Below are 17,711 nucleotides of genomic sequence, written 5' to 3'. Positions count from 1 at the left end.
AGCTGTATTCTGTGTATACAGGTAGAGCGAAGCGAAGCGAGTAGACAGACCGGTAACGTCAGACTGTAGTCGCGAGAACGGAAGAACGGACTAACGAGAGGATCGACTAAATCGTGGGGGTGTAAACGGATGGAAACTTGATGAAAAGACGATCAGCTGAAATCAAACCAGAAAGTATGTGGAGAGAGTGAGAGGAAAGCATTCAGTGCTGCTCGGATGCCGATCTGCAGTATGGGATAATGGAATTGTGGTGGTGCCTATTCCATTGCTTCGGGGAGGCGTTGTTACCTCAATTCCTTCCTATTTTTTACTTGTTCAGGCCTCTTCGTATGAGCTGGCCAGCAGATACTCTGCTTGTCAAAGAATGGAGCAAAGCAGCGTAGTGGACGCCGGACAAGTAGCAATGCAGATGCAGACGGTTGACGTGCCAGCGCCTCTATCAGAGAGCGATTGGATAGAACAAAAGAATGGAAATTGGAGAAGTGGACGCTTCACCGCTAGAAGCGAGACAAATGAAGAAGGAATCTGATCAAGTTGGGTGTATGAGGAGAATAATATGCAAGTCTTTCTTTGTCCTTTCAATTTGCCTCTTGACTTCTGCACTCCGGGCCATCCTCTATCCGTGGCGCCGTGGCGTCGACGTCCCGAGGCCAGGGACGAGAATGACGCCCATTCCCAGGGTCAACGCCTCTAGAATCCTCCATCATTCGTTCAGATGCGTTGGTCGATCCACCGGAGAGGAGAACCAGACCCAAACTTGACATATCTGGCCATCCACATCATTGGTTCCGAATGCGTGCGGAATGGCAAGAGGAAAGATTCTGCGCGATGATTAAGCTCCTGCTTTCTTTTTATTGCCCCATGGTCCATCTGTATGCATATTATTGTGTCTGCAGGAGCCGGTGGTATCGCGGGACGACATGGTCCATCCGAGGGTCAATCAACCGCAGCGGGAATCCTTAACACTAACAAATCATCCAGCGTCAGACTTAAGTTCTTATGCTATCTCAGCGTTCAGACCAACCCATACCAGCAGGGAGATGCGCTCCAGCAAATCATAGCTCTTTGCTTAATCCCAGTCAATAGCAAAATAGGTATAGCCGAGGAATACGACGAAAGGAAACGGTCGGATGCGGACTGACGACGGAGTTGGAGTCCGGATGCAGGAGAGTTGCAGTAGTGTGCGTTGAAGGATCGTATTTGCTGTCGTCTGTTGCTGTTTGGTCTGGGCTTTGGTGTCTTTGCCGTTGGGCGTTGGATGTCGTCGTGCTGGTGAATGGGAGGCTGATGTTACATGATGCCTGAATTATGAGGCACCAACTCTACCAGGTCAGATCTTCTACGCAAGACAGATCATTGTAATTGTTCAATTTGTAAGACTAGTTTAACTTGGAAGAAAGTCGGCTCATAACAGTCTAAATCGAGGAACTAACAGAGGAATAACGGCATCGCTAGGTCTATCCAGAACAACCCAAGCACAACAGTGAACAAATGCAAGATATCAAAGAGCTAGGTGGTATCGTGGTCGTGGTCGTGGTCGTATATCATCAATCAGTGCTGTATCATCATGCCAAGTCAGTGTACTCAGGGAAAGGAAAATGATAGGAAAATGAAACGAAACGCAACAAAAGGACGGAGACAACATATAAGTACGCTTGAAACCATGCTCAAGCCATCAAACGGATTCACCACTTCCATTCATCGCCTCATAACCCGCAAAAGCTCCCGAGAAATCCGGCGCCGCACTCCGTCCCGGCAACCACGCATCATGCAGCGGCAGGATCAAACTGGGGTTCACATATTTACTCAACTTCAACCCCAGCTCTTGCCCGCCAACGCGAATAGGCAGCGCATCACGCTCGAGACCTGACGGAGGCGAGAAAGTCGCTGATGGCGAGGGAGAGATATCACCGCCGCCTGGGCGGTTTCGGTCGATGCTTTTGAGAGCGATGAATTTCATGAGTGGTTCGTAGGAGCGGCTAAACCAGTATGAGACCCAGACGGTTGCACCGAGCAAGGGCACGAGGAGCAATGAGCGAGTGACGGCTTTGCTTAGGGCGAGCACACCGATCACCGCGAGCTGGAAGACCATCAAACCCACAAATACCCGGCTGCAAATCATGGGCCAGGCGCGACCGGTGGAATGTTGTTGGTGGTCCATTGCGTACAGGAGCTGGTATTTATAAATGAATCTGCCAAGGGTGAAGTATACCAGTCCGAAAAGACAAATGAGCCACGAGCTAGGGAAAACGCTGTACACCACACAGATGATCAGAATGAAAATCGTCTGCGGAATGGAGAACCCGTAGCTGAACGTGGGCGGCGTAGTCAGTTCAGCGTACTCCCGTGGCGTCTTTGCATAGAAGAAGTTGATCGGATACATGGCGACGCTGCCAAATTCAAGAAGTCGGAATGGAAACAGACCTAAACTCTGCAAGACCAAGAAATTGATGTAGAACGGGGCAAATGATTCCAATGACCTGGCTAGAGCAAATGCAATCGTCGTCGCATCCTTGAACGCATCGCGGAGGTTCTCCCAAAAGCCGTAAAAAGTCGACGCAGTACCGAAGACAGTAAAGACGAGGAACAGGTTGAAAAACGAGAAGAAAAAGTTCTTCGAGATCACCGACAGCTCGATATCTCCACCGGACATCATACCCTGGTGATGAGAAAGCCAGGTATACAAATACGGCACAGCAACTGTCAACAGCGACAAAGCCAAGGTAGGAAGACCAGCCTGGACCAGCGACTGGGCTATCGGGTTTCGAGCAAGGGCATCCGCCAGCTGAGGGAACACCTTGTGCAGAGTCTTCAATTCCAGCAAATAGGCGACGGGAATCAAAAGCACCGACCAGAAGACTGTGAAGAATGCGATGGCTATAGTGATAGACCACGACTGCATCATCCGTCTGGCACGCGACACATACGTATTCCTCCACACGACATCAGCCGGCGCGGGAGCAAGTCTGGCGAAGAGTTGCATCGGATGGGGATCGAGTATCGCCTGAACAACCATCTGCGAAGCAGCAATAGACTCCATCGTCACGAACGCCAATCCAGTTGGCGTGTACTTCTTCCGACGAGCAGTCAGAATCGTATCGTCCAGATTTCGCAGCTTTTCTTCAAAGTAATCAATCGCATCGATATTCCGGTAGCGCAGGTTTAGTGGCCCATACCAGATACGCACTGCCGGACGCTTCCTGTGGGCAGCGCGTTCTCGAGCACTGTCCGGCAGAAGTTGGGTCCGCTCGTTGTCATCGTCTAGGACCAGGCTGGAGCCACCTGCTTGTTGCCATGTCATGGGCATAACGTCCCCATTAGCCCTACTTGGTCGCTTGTACCCCAGGTATTTGGTCCACGACCGTTCAAGGTTCCGCAATACGCCAAGTCGCTCATCGATCAAGCCATCCAATTCACGCCAGTCACGGCAAAGAGTGACATTCTCGACTTTCCCAATCTGCAGGCCCTCGATAAACTCCTTGATATTGTCTTCCGATCTCATTTCCTTCGGGATGCCTGAGAGACGAATCGTCCGATCTGTGGTGCTGGTCTGACTTCCAAGGTACCTTTGACGGGTGCGGATGACTTTGTTCGTCTCTTGCAGAAGTAAGTAGATCGCCAGCCCGCTGAAGATGTATGCGAAAATTACATACATCGACAGGTAGTTCGGAGAAAGCACCTTTTTCTTATTGCCATCATCACCTCCATCCCCATTATCCGATCCGGGGATACCTTTCTTGCCGCCGTATGTGTAATGAATCGGGAGGATGATAGCAACGGCGAAAACGAAGAGGGTCGACAGGAACCGGATACCGAATTTGAAGAACGATAGGAACTGCACGATGAATTCTGATTAGACGTGCTCCCGTAAGACTTGGTACTAGAGGCACTCACCACATAAGCATCCATACCCGCAGACTCTAACACCTGCTCATCCGTAATCCGATAGAGAACCGGTATCCAACCAAAAAAGCTATCAGGCAATTCCGGCAAATGAGACGCAGAATTGCGTTGCCGTCTCCGGGCCGCATACAATTCCGTCCATCTTGGCCGTAGTACCTAATCCATTAGCATCTTATCATCCTCTCCTTTCAAAAGAACCAACATACACAAAACGCCAAAAAAGCACCCAATCCCAACACACTGCTTATCACCAATTGCGTATACAGATCCCGCTGGCTCTTCATCTGATCCTGCCACGGCTCATGCACACCCCCCGGCTGGTTGGTGGCCGTACTCGACGCGATAACATGCACCGCCGTCGCGGCGGTTTCGGCGAGGGACATCAGGTATCACGCACGACGTGAACCGGTTCTTCGGAGTTCGCAATGGGATAATTCTCCTTATCGCGGTGCTGCCTTTTTTCTTTATCACAGCATGAGAGGCGGTACGATCTCTTCCAGAGAGAGTAGGATTGGGCTTGGGTCAATAACAGAACTGACGTCAGGGGCGGATGGCAGCTGAGAGTATGTTGTACAGAGTAGTGAATGTCGGTGTCTTAAGGGATTAGACACAATGAGAATGCAATAACAACTGCTGCCCTGGTAAAGTGAGGCAGATGAGGTACATACTGCGAGAATTTCTTCGTCCACCTGATCCCAAAAAGTTAAGACGCGATGAGTTGTGCATTGCTGAGTCAGCAGAGAAACGGTGTGGTTGTTTCAGCATTCTAAGAGTTAACCTGGAGATAGATCATGAAGCACTTGAATTGCATTCTTTATGGGACTAAGCTTTTACATACATATCTGGGGGAGCAGAAGTACGAACGGCGAGCGTGGTACTTAGAAAAATGTACTCTGTACTGTGCCTGGGAGAGTAATATAGCTGCATCATGCGGTCATATTGCATCCTGTCTGTCTTCACGGTACAAATTATCCCTGAATCACTTGTACCCTGAATTGTACAGAGTACAGATGGCCATGTACTACATACTACACGGTACAGTGCCACATATTCTGAGTTGAATTGACTACATCAGTACAACCTTCAACCGATAACTACATATTCCACAACCCAAATCCCCGCCACCAGTTTCGTCCACTCCTCAGGCGATGGACACGGTCGAAGCACGTACTTATGTGTATCGGCCTCCGAATTCTTCGCACAGCTGGGAATACGCTTTTCCGGACGGCGGCAAATGGAATGCAGGTTCAAAAAGGGATCTCCCGGGTCGCTTTCAGTTTTGAGTGCTGCAGTAGAGTCGGGTTAAGTCTTTCGCCAGCCGATTGAAACCCCAAAACCTCTGGTAGCCGGAGACGAAAATATGATAAGATCCGGAATACATGTTAGGATACAAAGCCGCATAGCGGACTTATGCATGTACATAACGCGCACGTGCGGTTACTAAGCACCCGCACGTCACATGACCGCGACATAAAGGCTTAACCCCGCTGATGGCCGGAGACAGGACATCAGCGATTAGTACCGTGAATACTACGCATACACCTTCCATAACGCTCACTGCGCTATCTATAGATCTTCTCTTACAATACACAAACGTGGGGTGTCCAAAGCTATCTCCATAACTGGACTCAAGTGGGGATTGGAGAAATGATTGCCTCGTGCCAAGATTCCATCTTCCATAACTGCTTGGTTCTGTAGAGCTCCGGTAATCCTGCAAGCGGTCCTACGAGGCAGGTTAGTAGATGCTGGTGATAGCTTACCAGGTAATTACGCTGCCGTCTGTCCGGTTCTCAAGATGACCATGCGATAACAATGGTATGGATGGCCAGCAGACCGCATGAAACTGGAGGATAGTTCTATGATTCATTGGGGCGAAATATCCGAGACCGAGGAAACAATTGCCGTATCGAAATCTTGCTCAAAGTAACCATGGTAGACCACACGAGAAACCCATGTTCTGCGCGTCCATAACCATTTCATCCATCTATTGTTGTTTATGTACGTAACGTGATCCATGTCCGGTCCCAAAGCCTGCCGACACGTTCTAGAAATGACAAAAATGGAAAAAGGGAATACGACATTTCGACATCATGATGATAACTGCGAACCGCTCTATAGTCTGGAGTTCAACCCGCTGGTTCCGTTCGGCTTTTGTGATTCCGCTTGAGGTTTGCTGTAGAAAACGAAAACGGAAGGAAAAGGTCGCCTGAATTAACAAAAGCAAAAACAAAAAAAAAAAAAAAAGAGAGAAAAAGAAATGGCTGGAATGTCAATTTACCGCTCAATGTACGAAGGAATAACCTCCGGCTGCATAGTACCCTGGAGGATGTCTACAAGTAGTTAGCATGTGTCGTACTTGGCGAAAGTGCATTAGGTGACTTACGGTAGCAGGCTGTGAACAAGGGGAAGTCAGACTCCGTGCCCTGCTTCTTGAGGAAATGGTTGACCTCGATGGCAGTCAGGGTTCCCTGGAGCGACTGGCCATTGAGCTCGGTCTTCTCGATCTCGCTGATGTGCTGCTTTCTCTGCACGCTGAGCTTGGCGCAACGGAAGTTACGGCCAGAGCTGCAGCTGGTGATGAGATCGGCAACACCCGCGCTCTCGTCGGTAAACGTCCGGTTGTCGATGGTGGCACCGAAGAACCGCTCACCGAACTTGACCATCTCCAAAAGACCAACACGCATGATGGCAGCCTTGGCGTTGTCACCCCAGCCCAGACCGTCAACCCATCCGGCAGCAAGAGCAACGATGTTCTTCAGAGCACCTGCGAGAGAAACACCGGCAACATCGCTGTTCACACGGATGTGGAAGTAGGGACGGTGGAAGAGAGTCTTGAGAGTCTCGTGGTCAACTGGGGGGAACTCGTTGGGCAAGGGCTGGAGCTTGGTCTTGGAGTATTGACCGGAGACATCCTTGTGCTCAAAGTGCACAGCGTCCGCGTTGGGAGCCTTGGAGTCCAGATGCGGGGTATCGTAGCCAATGGTCGACTCGGACCACTTCTCACGAGCAACCTCGTTGGCAATGTTGGCACCCGAAAGGGCACCGCAGTAGATACCCAGGGTGTTGCCAATGGTCTCGGAGAAGAGGTGAGCACCCTCCTCGTTCACGTCAACACCCTTGATACACGAGATACCACGGGCGTAGGGCAGGATCTTGCCCTTGATCTGCTCGCAGGTCCTGACGATGAACTGGTGAGGCAGGTTGAAGACCAGGATAGTACTATCCTGGACGGCATCCACAATCGAGGGGTTGGCCTTCAGGTTGTGCGGCAGACTGACACCAGGGAGATACTTGATGTTCTCGTGGGTCTGGTTGATCACATCGGTCAAGTTCTGCTGGCCCTGGCACAACGGCGACGAAGGGTCATAGTGACGAGAGTCCTTAGGGATCTCAACCTTCTCCTCGAACACCCACATCTGGACATCCTGCTCAAAGAGCGAGGGGCTGCTAGCAGTGTTTTCAGCGACGATCTTGGCGATGGCACAGCCCCTACAATTCAGTTAACATTCCACTCTCTTTTTATTGATCCGTCTCAGTTATTATAGTGAGCATACCAGTTACCGGAACCGACCACGGTCACCTTGTGCTTGCGCTGGTAGTGGGAAACAGAACTCATATTGAAGGTCGACGTATATGCAGAATCAAGAGATAAGGACGAGTTGTTGGAGGAAGAGAATGGAGCCGGAGCGACAGGGCGAGGTAATTTAAACGGGCCCGGAAGGATTGGCTTCGGCGAAAATCGTAGCGGGAGAGTTTGGGAGGACGATCGAGTATTGATCCGAGAGAAAGCTACAGAGGTAGTAGTTAGGGAACGTGGAGAGGACGAAAAGACGGGGGACCGAGGCAGTTGAAAAATAACGCCGCCAGCGCTGAAGGTGGCACACGACAGAGGAATGCCTGTCCGGTTAATTGCGCACCGCATCCACTCTGACAAATGAGAGGGACGACAATATCGAACAAAGTATCCGGAGTAGGGGATTCCTGGAAGGAATTGAGGGAAAAGCCCTCCCAATGATGTAACAAGAGTGCCCGTAGCGGGTTTGATACCCGTGAATGTGGACCTGTAGTTATCCCAAGATACACCGGAGTCCTCACAGGTTAGCCGGAACCACAGTAATCAAAGCTAAACCAGACACCGATGATGCTGATAACGTCAATTCGACGGGCGACTCCCCGTTGTTGGCCCATTTCCCTCATAAACTACTGTATGGACTCTCCCCACCTCTTCCCTCCTTCTCCAACCACGAAAACATGACGAAAACGCCCGGATGCAGGCGGTAAGGTAAGCGGCTCCATAAGCGGACGGCCACTAGGCTGTTTAGGGACTAATGTGGCCATTAGGAGTGGCAGAATTCCGGATCATGCTGTTTTCGGTAAGTGGGAATGCTTCGCTAAAATTACTCGTTCGGGACTCGCTGCGAAATCTGTCGGTTCACTCTGGTCCGTAACAATTCAAAGTCTCTCTGAATCGGAAGGCGGCTGGTACGCATAATATGGTAAATTTCGCCGTGATGGTCTTGTCGCATTGAGGACGTTGCTAATGATTGTCGCATCAAAAAGGCGCCTAGTATAATGAAGAAGCAGACCAGTGGTCGAGGGGCAGTTCCCTCAACCAAGACCAACGACGGTCTCTTTGGCGACGACTTTCGCACCTCGAAAAAAGACAAGCGCACCATCAAGCATTCCAGTTTCATCTCCAAGATCGAAAAGAATTCGAAGAAGCCCCCCCAAAAGCGACGCGCGTCGAAGAAACTTGCGACCTTGGATTCTCTGGCCGACGCGCTTCCCGACGCAGATACCGAAGAACAGCAGCAGGGTCCCAATAGTCAAGTGAACATCATCAAGCAGAAGACGTTGAAGCATAAGCCAGGGGCCGAGAAGCGCAGACAGAACCTGGAGAAGTTGGAACGCGATCGGTTTGCCAGAAACATGGCACAAATGACGGCCATGGACACTACCCAGGAAGCGGCAGCGCCAACCACAACAGAGGGAGCTAGTAGTACGGCTACAGAGGAGACAAACGGGTCCGCGAACAGATGGGCAGCTCTGCGCAGTTTTATCTCGCAGACCATGGAGCAGCAGCCCGTGTTCAAAGCAAACAAATGAACAACTGGCGGCGGTGCTGGTGAGATGTATTCCTGCAAGTCGCCATAATAGTTTAGGTTTTCCCATGGTATGCCTGTGTGTTATATCAGGCTGCCTGGGCATCTCGTATAGTTGCAAGGGCTATGCTGTCATGCGCCCTCAGCCATGCCTTGGGCACCTCGGCATGTGTGACAGCCATTCAGTGTCTATAGTTGTCGGGCTATTCCCGGACCACTGAGCCATAGTCTCAGGCTATGAGGATTGAATACCGGCCTACGTCTCACGCCTCGAGTCAGAAGGATAGTGAAACATCAATCATGTCGAATTGATTGTCTATACCAATACCAATATCATACGATCCATAGTGAATGATTTGAAATGAGAAATGCCAGAGCCATCATGCAATGCATGTCTATGATTATTTCTCCGAGACTTTACCGGGCATTGACCCATTCTCCCCGTTTTACCCACCTTCTCCTTACAGCAAACAATCGGCGGGTCTGCTTCTGTTTCATTTGGTCATCCGTACGGCCGCGGGGTCTCCGCTCAGGATGCATTTCATGTACAAAATAATACGCTTGCTTTGCATTTACTCCTCACGAGTATGTACTTATCCTGCGAGGTACACCGGGTAATGCAGGAAGATCGCAATATCAAAAATATCGCACTGTCTGGAGACCGGGAGGCAAATGCCGGCTCGTGGTTGCACATCGTATTGGGGTCAAAAACGACCAATTATCAACTTGCCATATATTTGAGGAAGATATTACTACGCTATTTATTGTAGTAGTTTCGCATGCAAAGGCCATAACATGGCTTCGGGTACTGCGTACTATGGTACTTCGCACGCAGATATATATTGCTCGCCTCCGATGCCTTGAAGCAATACGAGCAATGCCAGCAACGCAAGCGACACACATGGGGCAAACACAATATCAATTCTAACGAACAGGCAGAGGGATGCAGCATCGTCGACTCAATTCAATCCACACTGCAGAACAGCGTGTTTGAAACTCATCGGCGCAATGCTTTCACTCCTGAGAGACTACCGGTTGGAGACTGGAGAGAATAAATGTCAATGACTCCTGACTACTGTATCTGACCAAAGGGTCATGATCATAACCGACAAAAATGAAAACCACACAACTATCAGCGTCTTCGATGCTATCGTCTACATAGAAGAAATATGAGGAGAAGATTCTCGTGATAAGATGTCACGTGCTGCGGGGAAAGCTGTCCCATCTTATCTCATCAGATGACAACAATCGGATCGGAGCCGCTACTCTGACTTCATTCCTTGTCTCACCACGTTCCTTCATTCTTAACGCTTTTCACCTTCTTTTCTTTTAGTATATCGATAGTACAGGCGCCCGGCCATGCTGCGGCTGCCCCTACGAACCAGTGCTTCTTCGCACTTCCTCAAGGTGCGCTGCGATAGCGTCCTCCGCTATCGGCCTGCAGTATACAGCGCAGCTCGACGGGATTTCACCAGCTGTTCTACCTCTTTTCCTAGATTCTCGCAGTTTAACCGGTCAGATTTTGGAAATCAATCATGGTCTAGCAGCTATGAGCCTGGGCTTCCCACAGCTGGCCCTCTAGGCGCGACTCCGGCTTTCGGAGCTCCCCGAATCACGCCGCGAGTACTGAAGCAGTATCTCGACCAGTTTGTTGTTGGACAGGATCGGGCAAAGAAGATTCTCAGTGTTGCTGTATACAATCACTACCAGCGCGTGCAAGAATTGCAACGACGGGGAGAGGAAGCTGAGGAGGAACAAGCCAAACGTGAGCGGAAAGAAGCTCTTGAGGGCCACCCGGTAGAGGGTGTGTTTGCCTGAGTGAGATCGAGACCAGCAAGTGCATGGCTAACTTCTGCAATTTTGATCAGATGAATTTCCCGGTCAAAACCGGACAGTTCGCGTGTCTACGAACCGAAATCAATCGCCTTCTCCGTCGGACCTACCGGAGCTCGTCGATACGGCACCGCTACAACTCGAAAAGTCCAATATCCTTCTCATGGGCCCGTCTGGTGTGGGAAAGACATTGATGGCAAAGACGCTGGCTAGAGTGCTTTCCGTCCCGTTTAGCATCTCCGACTGCACGTCGATCACCCAAGCCGGTTATATCGGAGAGGACGCCGAGGCGTGCGTCCACAGGCTATTAGCGGCCTCCAACTATAATGTTGAGCAAGCAGAGCGTGGTATAATTGTACTAGACGAGGTGGACAAACTTGCAGCAGCCAAGGTCAGCCATGGCAAGGATGTAAGTGGAGAGGGTGCGCAGCAAGCCCTTTTGAAGATCATCGAAGGTACAACAGTACAGGTCCAGGCGAAGCAAGAGCGCAATTCTCCTCATGCTGGTGGCACACCCAACACCTACCCATCCAACAGTCCACTGGGGAATCCTCCGAATTCGGGCAGTCAACCAGCAAAGGGAGAGGTTTACAATGTACGTACGGATAACATCCTGTTCGTATTCTCCGGTGCGTTCGTTGGTCTGCACAAGGTGATCATGGATCGGATATCACGCGGCTCGATTGGTTTCGGGCAGCCCGTTCGATCAGCAACCAGCACGGGCGATCGTCCTGGGGAAGCAGGTGCAGGGAATAACCAGCCCATTCCCATCCTACCGGGCTCAGAGGAGGAAGAGTTATACAAGAAACATCTGCCGTTCTTCACGCCACCTTCAATCGCATCGCCTGATAGCGAACCAAGCTATTTCAACTCGCTAGACCTTGTCACCCCTACCGACCTACAGAACTACGGCTTCATCCCCGAATTAGTAGGCCGTGTACCTGTTACAGCCGCCCTCGCCACCCTAACACAAGCCCTCCTCGTCCGCATCCTGACCGAACCCCGCAACTCTTTATTGGCACAATACACCACCCTCTTCTCGCTATCCGGCATCGAACTCCGCTTCACCACCCTGGCTTTGCACAAGGTCGCCGCCAACGCCTTCCAAATGGGAACCGGGGCGCGCGCTCTCCGCACGGAAATGGAGACGATCCTCAGCGACGCGATGTTCGAAGCGCCGGGCTCTAGCGTGAAATTCGTCCTTGTTACGGAAGCCGTCGCAGACCGCAAAGAGAAGCCCATTTACCTAGCGCGTGGCCAGGGTGGAAAGTTCCATTCGATGATTGCAACAGAGGAGAGCCAGTGGGAAGAGAAGGTTCAGCGAGAGAAGAAGGACAAGGAGTCCAAGGCAAAGGCTCAATCGAAGGAAGGGATCAACTTTACGTCGAATTACCAAGAACGATCTCATGCTTCGGGATCCTGATCTTCACCCTTGGCCTAGAATTGCGTCTACCATTGGGATCACAGAGAGCCTCGATGGCTCGTAAACTGGTTTGATGCGTATAATATTATATTGGCATTGGAATGACCCCCGTCATTCATAGCATTTAACATTCAGGTATTTATAATGGTGGCACATTTGGGTATAGTCTAGGCGTCCACAGGTTACTTACATTCTTGTCTATTGTTGTGGTCATTTATCGTCGATAAGTTCGTTGCAGAACTGCTAAATAGCATACGAATACAGTGGTTATTTTCAAGTCCAGGGTATAGATAGTATTCTATCCACATCAGCACCATGTGTAAAACGAGACAAAATAAACAGAAGTAAACAGCCGAAAAAAGCCAGAACCAAAACAGGGTATATTTAAACAAATCGAAAATGAACATAATAGATCCAACTTCCATCACATCGAGCCCACACTAGTTAGTACACAGACAGCATATCTACAACCGCGCCGGACCCTGCGCAGACCCCATCTTAACCGCATCGGATTTGCTCGGCGAATCCGCACCCTGCTTGTTGTCCTTCGAAGATGAAGACGACGACGACGCCTTCCCCTTCAACCGACTCCAATACGTCCGATAATCAACCCCATACGCCTTGAAAAAGTCCATTGCCGTCTCCTTAACATCAACATGATTCCACAAATTCCAACTCTTCAGCGGCTTCGTCGTGAGAATCGTAAACCGTCTAAAGCGATGGCTGTTGACGAGTGCCCAGCCAGCGAAGAATTCAGCTAGATGGTCTGTGTCGCGTTGTTCTTGCGTGACCAGACCCCTGGTGTCTGCTTCGGTGCGGGAGCCGTAGAGGGGGATGGTGGGTGGGGAGATGACGCGGTTTTCGGGGCAGTCGTCGTGGATGCCGTCGAGGGGTTCGGAGTGGGTGAGTAAGGTGCCGTTGTCGGTGGTGCTGAGTTGGGCGATTAGGCTGTACATTGCGAGCCAGCTGTATCCCAGTTAGTTCACTGTGGTATAAATAAAGGGGCTGGTGCACTTACACTCCCTGCCGCTGCTTTTCCGCAGGCTCTGGCTGCTTCAAGAGCCATTCAAGAACATTCGGGCGTAGCATCATCTTCCAACTGCCTGGGAACTTCTTCTTCGTCCAGTCGTAGAACCAGGCCAGGATGATGACTGTGGCATCTGGTTCACGGACCATAAAGTCTTCTGTCAAGAGAATGACCCCGCCATGGGGGAAGAGCCGCTGGAAATAAGTCTTGTTGTCGCCCTCTCCTATTCCAGTTAGGGAAAAGGACCAGAATGTGAATGATTTGTGGATGAGGCCGCGGAGGCTAAACATGGTATCGTAATTGACAAAGCTGTCATGGAACTGTTCGAACGTTAGTGATATAAAAGAGACTGCTTAGTGCGCAACATACCAGCACAACACCACGGTTGATGGTCCGAACAAACCGCTCCCAATCCTCCTCAAGGCGGCTGGAAAATATGACGGCTTCATGCTTTTTCAGAAACTCAACGATGATTCCGCATTCGTCTTGGGCTAATGTATTCTCAGGCGGGCACATCAGGTAGAAAACCTGAGCACGGCCTTTCTCAACGCCATTATTCGTAGCAAGCACGTCGAATGTCATTTTGAACACATTTCTGAAGTAGTCATCTACGTCGAAGTTCGCCACGGACAGTTGCTGCTGTTGGAGTTGTTGCTGGGCCGAAGGTTTCTCCTGAACAAGTGCTGGCTCGTCACTTTCCATGGGCTGTTCCTGAGGAAGCACTGGAGTTTCGACGCGATTGCTGGCATCCGCGGGAAGCTGCAGTTGCAGTTCTTGGGCAATCTGAGCTTCCAGCAGGTCTTTCTCAACCCTCTGTTCCGTCGGAGTCGGGAGGTTGTCCTGCAGTTCCGTCATTCGTGCAGGGATTGCCCGGAAAATCCTGTTTGAAGCTGTCGGTCTGTCCAGGTATGCCAAGGGGTTTCGAACAGTTAAATGAAGAAACGTGTCCGGAGAAAAATTGAAGTCATTGCGAAGGAAGTCGAAATCTAACGAAGAAGGCGAGTACGCAAGTAGCACGTTTTTACCCCAGGTCGGTTCGTCGGGGTACGCGATCGCGAGAAAATTACCCCGTTGGAGTGCCTGTCCTGTCCTGTAAACATCCGGTTCCGTATCGTCGTACCCCTCGATCCAACCGTTATCGTACCGGAAATTGGTTTTTGACTATGAGGCAGTTGTCAGACTTGCTTGTTCGTTTGTTATGGATAGTTGATACAGGCACACTTACTCTATTGCACAGCTCTCTGTATTCATCGAGTGTGCAGATCTGTTGGAACCAGACATCTATCTTGCTGTCCTTCTTTGATTGTATAACCCTGGACCTTGACATGGAACTCAACCCGCACAGTCGAACCGGTCCTATAAACCTTTTCTCTGGTCCAAGATACATGTTGACGAAAACCTCGCCATGGTTCCAAAATCTGGTTTGAGAGTTTTCATCCCTGGCCCGACGGAAGTTGGCACCTTTGATTGTCATGGGCCGTCTTGGAGGGAGTGGTGGTATTGGTTCTTCACTGAGCCATTGACTGCGAGCACCGTCATTTTCTATTTGCAATTGAGAAAAATTTCGTTCATCAGGAGTGCCAGGGCGGTCTCGTGAGAAGGTAGATTCTGGCCTCCGTGAATCGGGTGCCGGTCTTTCGGGGCTGAAGGCATCTCGCGCGTGAAATGAACTGGTTCTCCACGAATCTCGTGAACCTTGTCTTTCCGGTAAAGGCGGACGCCGTGTGCGAGGGGATTCCGACCTCCATGAGTCACGGAATGCCTGTCTTTCAGGTACACGTGGAGCCCTTGGCGGAGATGATTCTGGTCTCCACGAGTCCGACGTAAGCTGACGGCGAAGGCCTGGTGCCGGACTGGATGGACGATAGCTATCCGAGAAAGGGTTGTTTCTTTCTACTGGCGAAGCCACAGGAGAGCCCCCTATGGGAGAGTCGACTAGATGGTCCGCAACCTTGAGGGTAGCAACAGGGGCACCTGTTCGCGCAGGCCAATCTGACGGACGAATGAGCTCGAGTTGGTTGATGTTGGGAGGTGGTTCGTAGCCTTTGGCCTTTTCAAATCGCCATTTGGTTGAGAGGTTACTAAATTGCTTATCCGGCTCATCAGGCTTTCTGTTCTTGTTGCGAGCTGCCATCCATGGTCCATGCCGGTTCTGACCACTTCCAAATAGAACCATCGGAGGTTTCGGGGGGATGTGTCTCATGGCAGTAGGACGAGATGGAGGATTCATTCTTGCGTTTCCTGAGTCTGAGTTGTTGAAAGAAGGATGATTTGAGGAAGCAGGCGAGGCTGCGCCGTCGACGCGTTGCTTTTTCCCAGCATCTGTTTGCTCGCGGGACAGGCCTAACCGTCTCCTCTTGGCCTCGCGCCTGCGACTCCGCTTCTCCTGCGCATCCTCCAAGGCAATCAGATGGTTTTCGAAGCTGACCAGATCAAACTCAGGTTGCTTCCCCTCTGCGATGGCCTTTCTTTTCCTTTTCCAGTCCAAAAAGCTCTCATCGTTAAAGAAAGACTCCGCGGGTTCCCAGGTGGCGCGTTCAATGGAATATCCCGCCCACTTGACCAGGTACATGGGCTGATCATCTTGAGTCCGTTCTGCCAAGATGGCCTCGACTTCATATTCCGATTCTTGCTCACTGGGCACGGTGGACGTGACCGAGATGTCATCATCATCCACGTCGCGCATTTCCACGTCAGTCATTGTGCCTGAGCAATGGAGTAATTTGATCAATCTGGTTTTATTGGTGAAGTAGAAGTGATTGGTGTATTCTGGATGCAGTTATCCGGCAGGTGTACATATCAATCAGAGCGGAGATTACATGCTGATGGATGATACAGCACTCAAGACGGCTGCCAGTAGAGCATCCTGTCAAGAGCAAGAACAGTACGCAGTAACAGTATATGCCCCGATAGACAGTAGTAGTAGGAGTGTAAACAGTAGACAGTGTCGCGGTCTACTGGAAAAATGTCTGACCGCCCACGTGAACACACTAAACCGTTTTCAGCGTCGACGGGCGGGCCAGGGAGAAGCCGCTCCACCTCCGGGCCTCGAATGAATACAACTATCTCAACTTCCCTTTTGCTACGGACCAGTCTGGCATCTGCTCCGTGTCTGTGCTTGTATGTGTACCCCCTGACCCATCGTTATTCTCCTTGATATTTCGCGATTTCGCTGCTAACGGCTTTGTCTTCTTCCAGTTTCTTTCTTTCTATTATCTCCCTCGTGACGGCTCGAAGCCACGTCGAATTTCTTACCCTTTTTTTTATCTAAAAGAGTGCTGGTCTAACTCCCACGACTACCCCTCATGGCTAACGACGAATATGATGTGAGTTTCTATTCTAATCCTTTTTCTGCAAGAAAGATGACAGCTAACAGCGTTGGGATGCTAGTTTCTCTTCAAGGGTACGTTGTCACTCGTGTGATCATGTCCCTCCTTTTTTCGCCCCTTGCCTCTTTCGCACTTCCTATCTCGCACCTATCAGGACTTAACTGACCAGAGACAACGCGCAGTGGTGCTGATCGGTGATTCGGGTGTCGGAAAGTCCAACCTGTTGAGTCGTTTCACCCGCAACGAGTTCAATCTGGACTCCAAGTCGACTATCGGTGTCGAATTCGCAACCCGCTCCATCCAGGTCGATTCCAAGACGATCAAGGCTCAGATTTGGGATACTGCTGGCCAGGAACGTTACCGGGCGATTACCTCGGCTTACTACCGTGGCGCGGTCGGCGCTCTCCTCGTTTACGATATTAGCAAACATCAGACCTACGAAAACGTCAACCGGTGGTTGAAAGAGTTGCGGGATCACGCTGATTCCAACATCGTCATCATGTTGGTCGGAAACAAGAGCGATTTGAGACACCTGCGGGCTGTGCCCACGGAAGAGGCCAAGCAGTTTGCGAGTATGTTTTCTTTGTGTTCCCCAGGGGGGTGAGAAGTGGGTCGCGCTGACCGCAACATAGGCGAGAACAACTTGTCGTTCATTGAGACCTCTGCCCTTGACGCCAGCAACGTCGAACTTGCCTTCCAGAACATTCTGACAGGTTTGTATTCCCGCTGCACTTCGCTCGAGTCGCACATGGCTGACGCAACAATTCCAGAAATCTACCGTATCGTCTCCAGCAAGGCGCTCGAGGGTGACTCGCCCCAGAACCCGCTCGGGGAACGTCGCCAGGTCATCAACATTAGCGAGTCGCAGGATTCGGAGCAGAAGCAGGGCTGCTGTTAAACGACTTTTCTTCCTTTCTCCCTTTGTCTTTTTTTTTTTTTTTTTTATCCCCTTCTTGCTATGTGATAATTGAATGGTCTTATTTTGGTCTGTCTTAGCCTCCGGATGACAGACTCGCACACTTTATGAGGTTTACTCGTCATTCGCCATCAAATCCTTTTATTAAATGGACTATTTTCTTTTCTTGTGTTCGTGG

At 50.6% G+C, this 17,711-nt stretch overlaps 6 protein-coding genes across 6 annotated transcripts; 3 read left to right on the top strand and 3 right to left on the bottom strand.

Moving 5' to 3' along the window:
• Positions 1 to 1,354: 1,354 nt before the first annotated feature.
• On the bottom strand, positions 1,355 to 4,594 carry ASPGLDRAFT_167363 (putative DUF221 domain protein). The gene is made up of 3 exons (XM_022542641.1): positions 4,110 to 4,594; positions 3,895 to 4,059; positions 1,355 to 3,835 (listed from the first exon to the last, which is right to left on the bottom strand). The coding sequence occupies exons 1-3, from the start codon at positions 4,284 to 4,286 to the stop codon at positions 1,676 to 1,678; spliced, it is 2,502 nt and encodes an 833-aa protein (XP_022403484.1). The 5' UTR covers positions 4,287 to 4,594; the 3' UTR covers positions 1,355 to 1,675.
• A 1,583-nt stretch (positions 4,595 to 6,177) lies between these two features.
• Positions 6,178 to 7,519, bottom strand: ASPGLDRAFT_121788 (glycerol-3-phosphate dehydrogenase family protein; the record flags this gene model as incomplete). Its single annotated transcript, XM_022540265.1, has 3 exons — positions 6,178 to 6,233; positions 6,287 to 7,392; positions 7,458 to 7,519. 3 exons carry the CDS (start codon positions 7,517 to 7,519, stop codon positions 6,178 to 6,180), a joined length of 1,224 nt encoding a protein of 407 aa, XP_022403483.1.
• A 956-nt stretch (positions 7,520 to 8,475) lies between these two features.
• Positions 8,476 to 9,009, top strand: ASPGLDRAFT_33676 (FAM207/SLX9 family protein; the record flags this gene model as incomplete). The annotated part of the gene is made up of 1 exon (XM_022544346.1): positions 8,476 to 9,009. One exon carries the CDS (start codon positions 8,476 to 8,478, stop codon positions 9,007 to 9,009), a length of 534 nt encoding a protein of 177 aa, XP_022403482.1.
• Positions 9,010 to 10,364: 1,355 nt separating this feature from the next.
• ASPGLDRAFT_33675 (putative ATP-dependent Clp protease) lies at positions 10,365 to 12,261 on the top strand (the record flags this gene model as incomplete). Its single annotated transcript, XM_022544345.1, has 2 exons — positions 10,365 to 10,809; positions 10,874 to 12,261. 2 exons carry the CDS (start codon positions 10,365 to 10,367, stop codon positions 12,259 to 12,261), a joined length of 1,833 nt encoding a protein of 610 aa, XP_022403481.1.
• Positions 12,262 to 12,725: 464 nt separating this feature from the next.
• Positions 12,726 to 15,989, bottom strand: ASPGLDRAFT_33674 (putative Chromo domain protein Chp1p; the record flags this gene model as incomplete). Its single annotated transcript, XM_022544344.1, has 4 exons — positions 12,726 to 13,227; positions 13,280 to 13,608; positions 13,658 to 14,449; positions 14,514 to 15,989. The coding sequence occupies 4 exons, from the start codon at positions 15,987 to 15,989 to the stop codon at positions 12,726 to 12,728; spliced, it is 3,099 nt and encodes a 1,032-aa protein (XP_022403480.1).
• A 370-nt stretch (positions 15,990 to 16,359) lies between these two features.
• On the top strand, positions 16,360 to 17,561 carry ASPGLDRAFT_44650 (Rab family GTPase). Its single transcript, XM_022546068.1, has 6 exons — positions 16,360 to 16,408; positions 16,487 to 16,614; positions 16,679 to 16,691; positions 16,800 to 17,189; positions 17,250 to 17,330; positions 17,388 to 17,561. The coding sequence occupies exons 2-6, from the start codon at positions 16,594 to 16,596 to the stop codon at positions 17,513 to 17,515; spliced, it is 633 nt and encodes a 210-aa protein (XP_022403479.1). The 5' UTR covers positions 16,360 to 16,408; positions 16,487 to 16,593; the 3' UTR covers positions 17,516 to 17,561.
• The last annotated feature ends 150 nt before the right edge of the window (positions 17,562 to 17,711 follow it).

This window comes from Aspergillus glaucus (assembly GCF_001890805.1).
Source record: "Aspergillus glaucus CBS 516.65 unplaced genomic scaffold ASPGLscaffold_5, whole genome shotgun sequence".
In the NCBI taxonomy this organism is placed as follows: Eukaryota; Fungi; Ascomycota; class Eurotiomycetes; order Eurotiales; family Aspergillaceae; genus Aspergillus; species Aspergillus glaucus.
The sequence above is the reverse complement of the archived record's forward strand: the minus strand, read 5'-3'. Positions and strand labels throughout refer to the sequence as shown.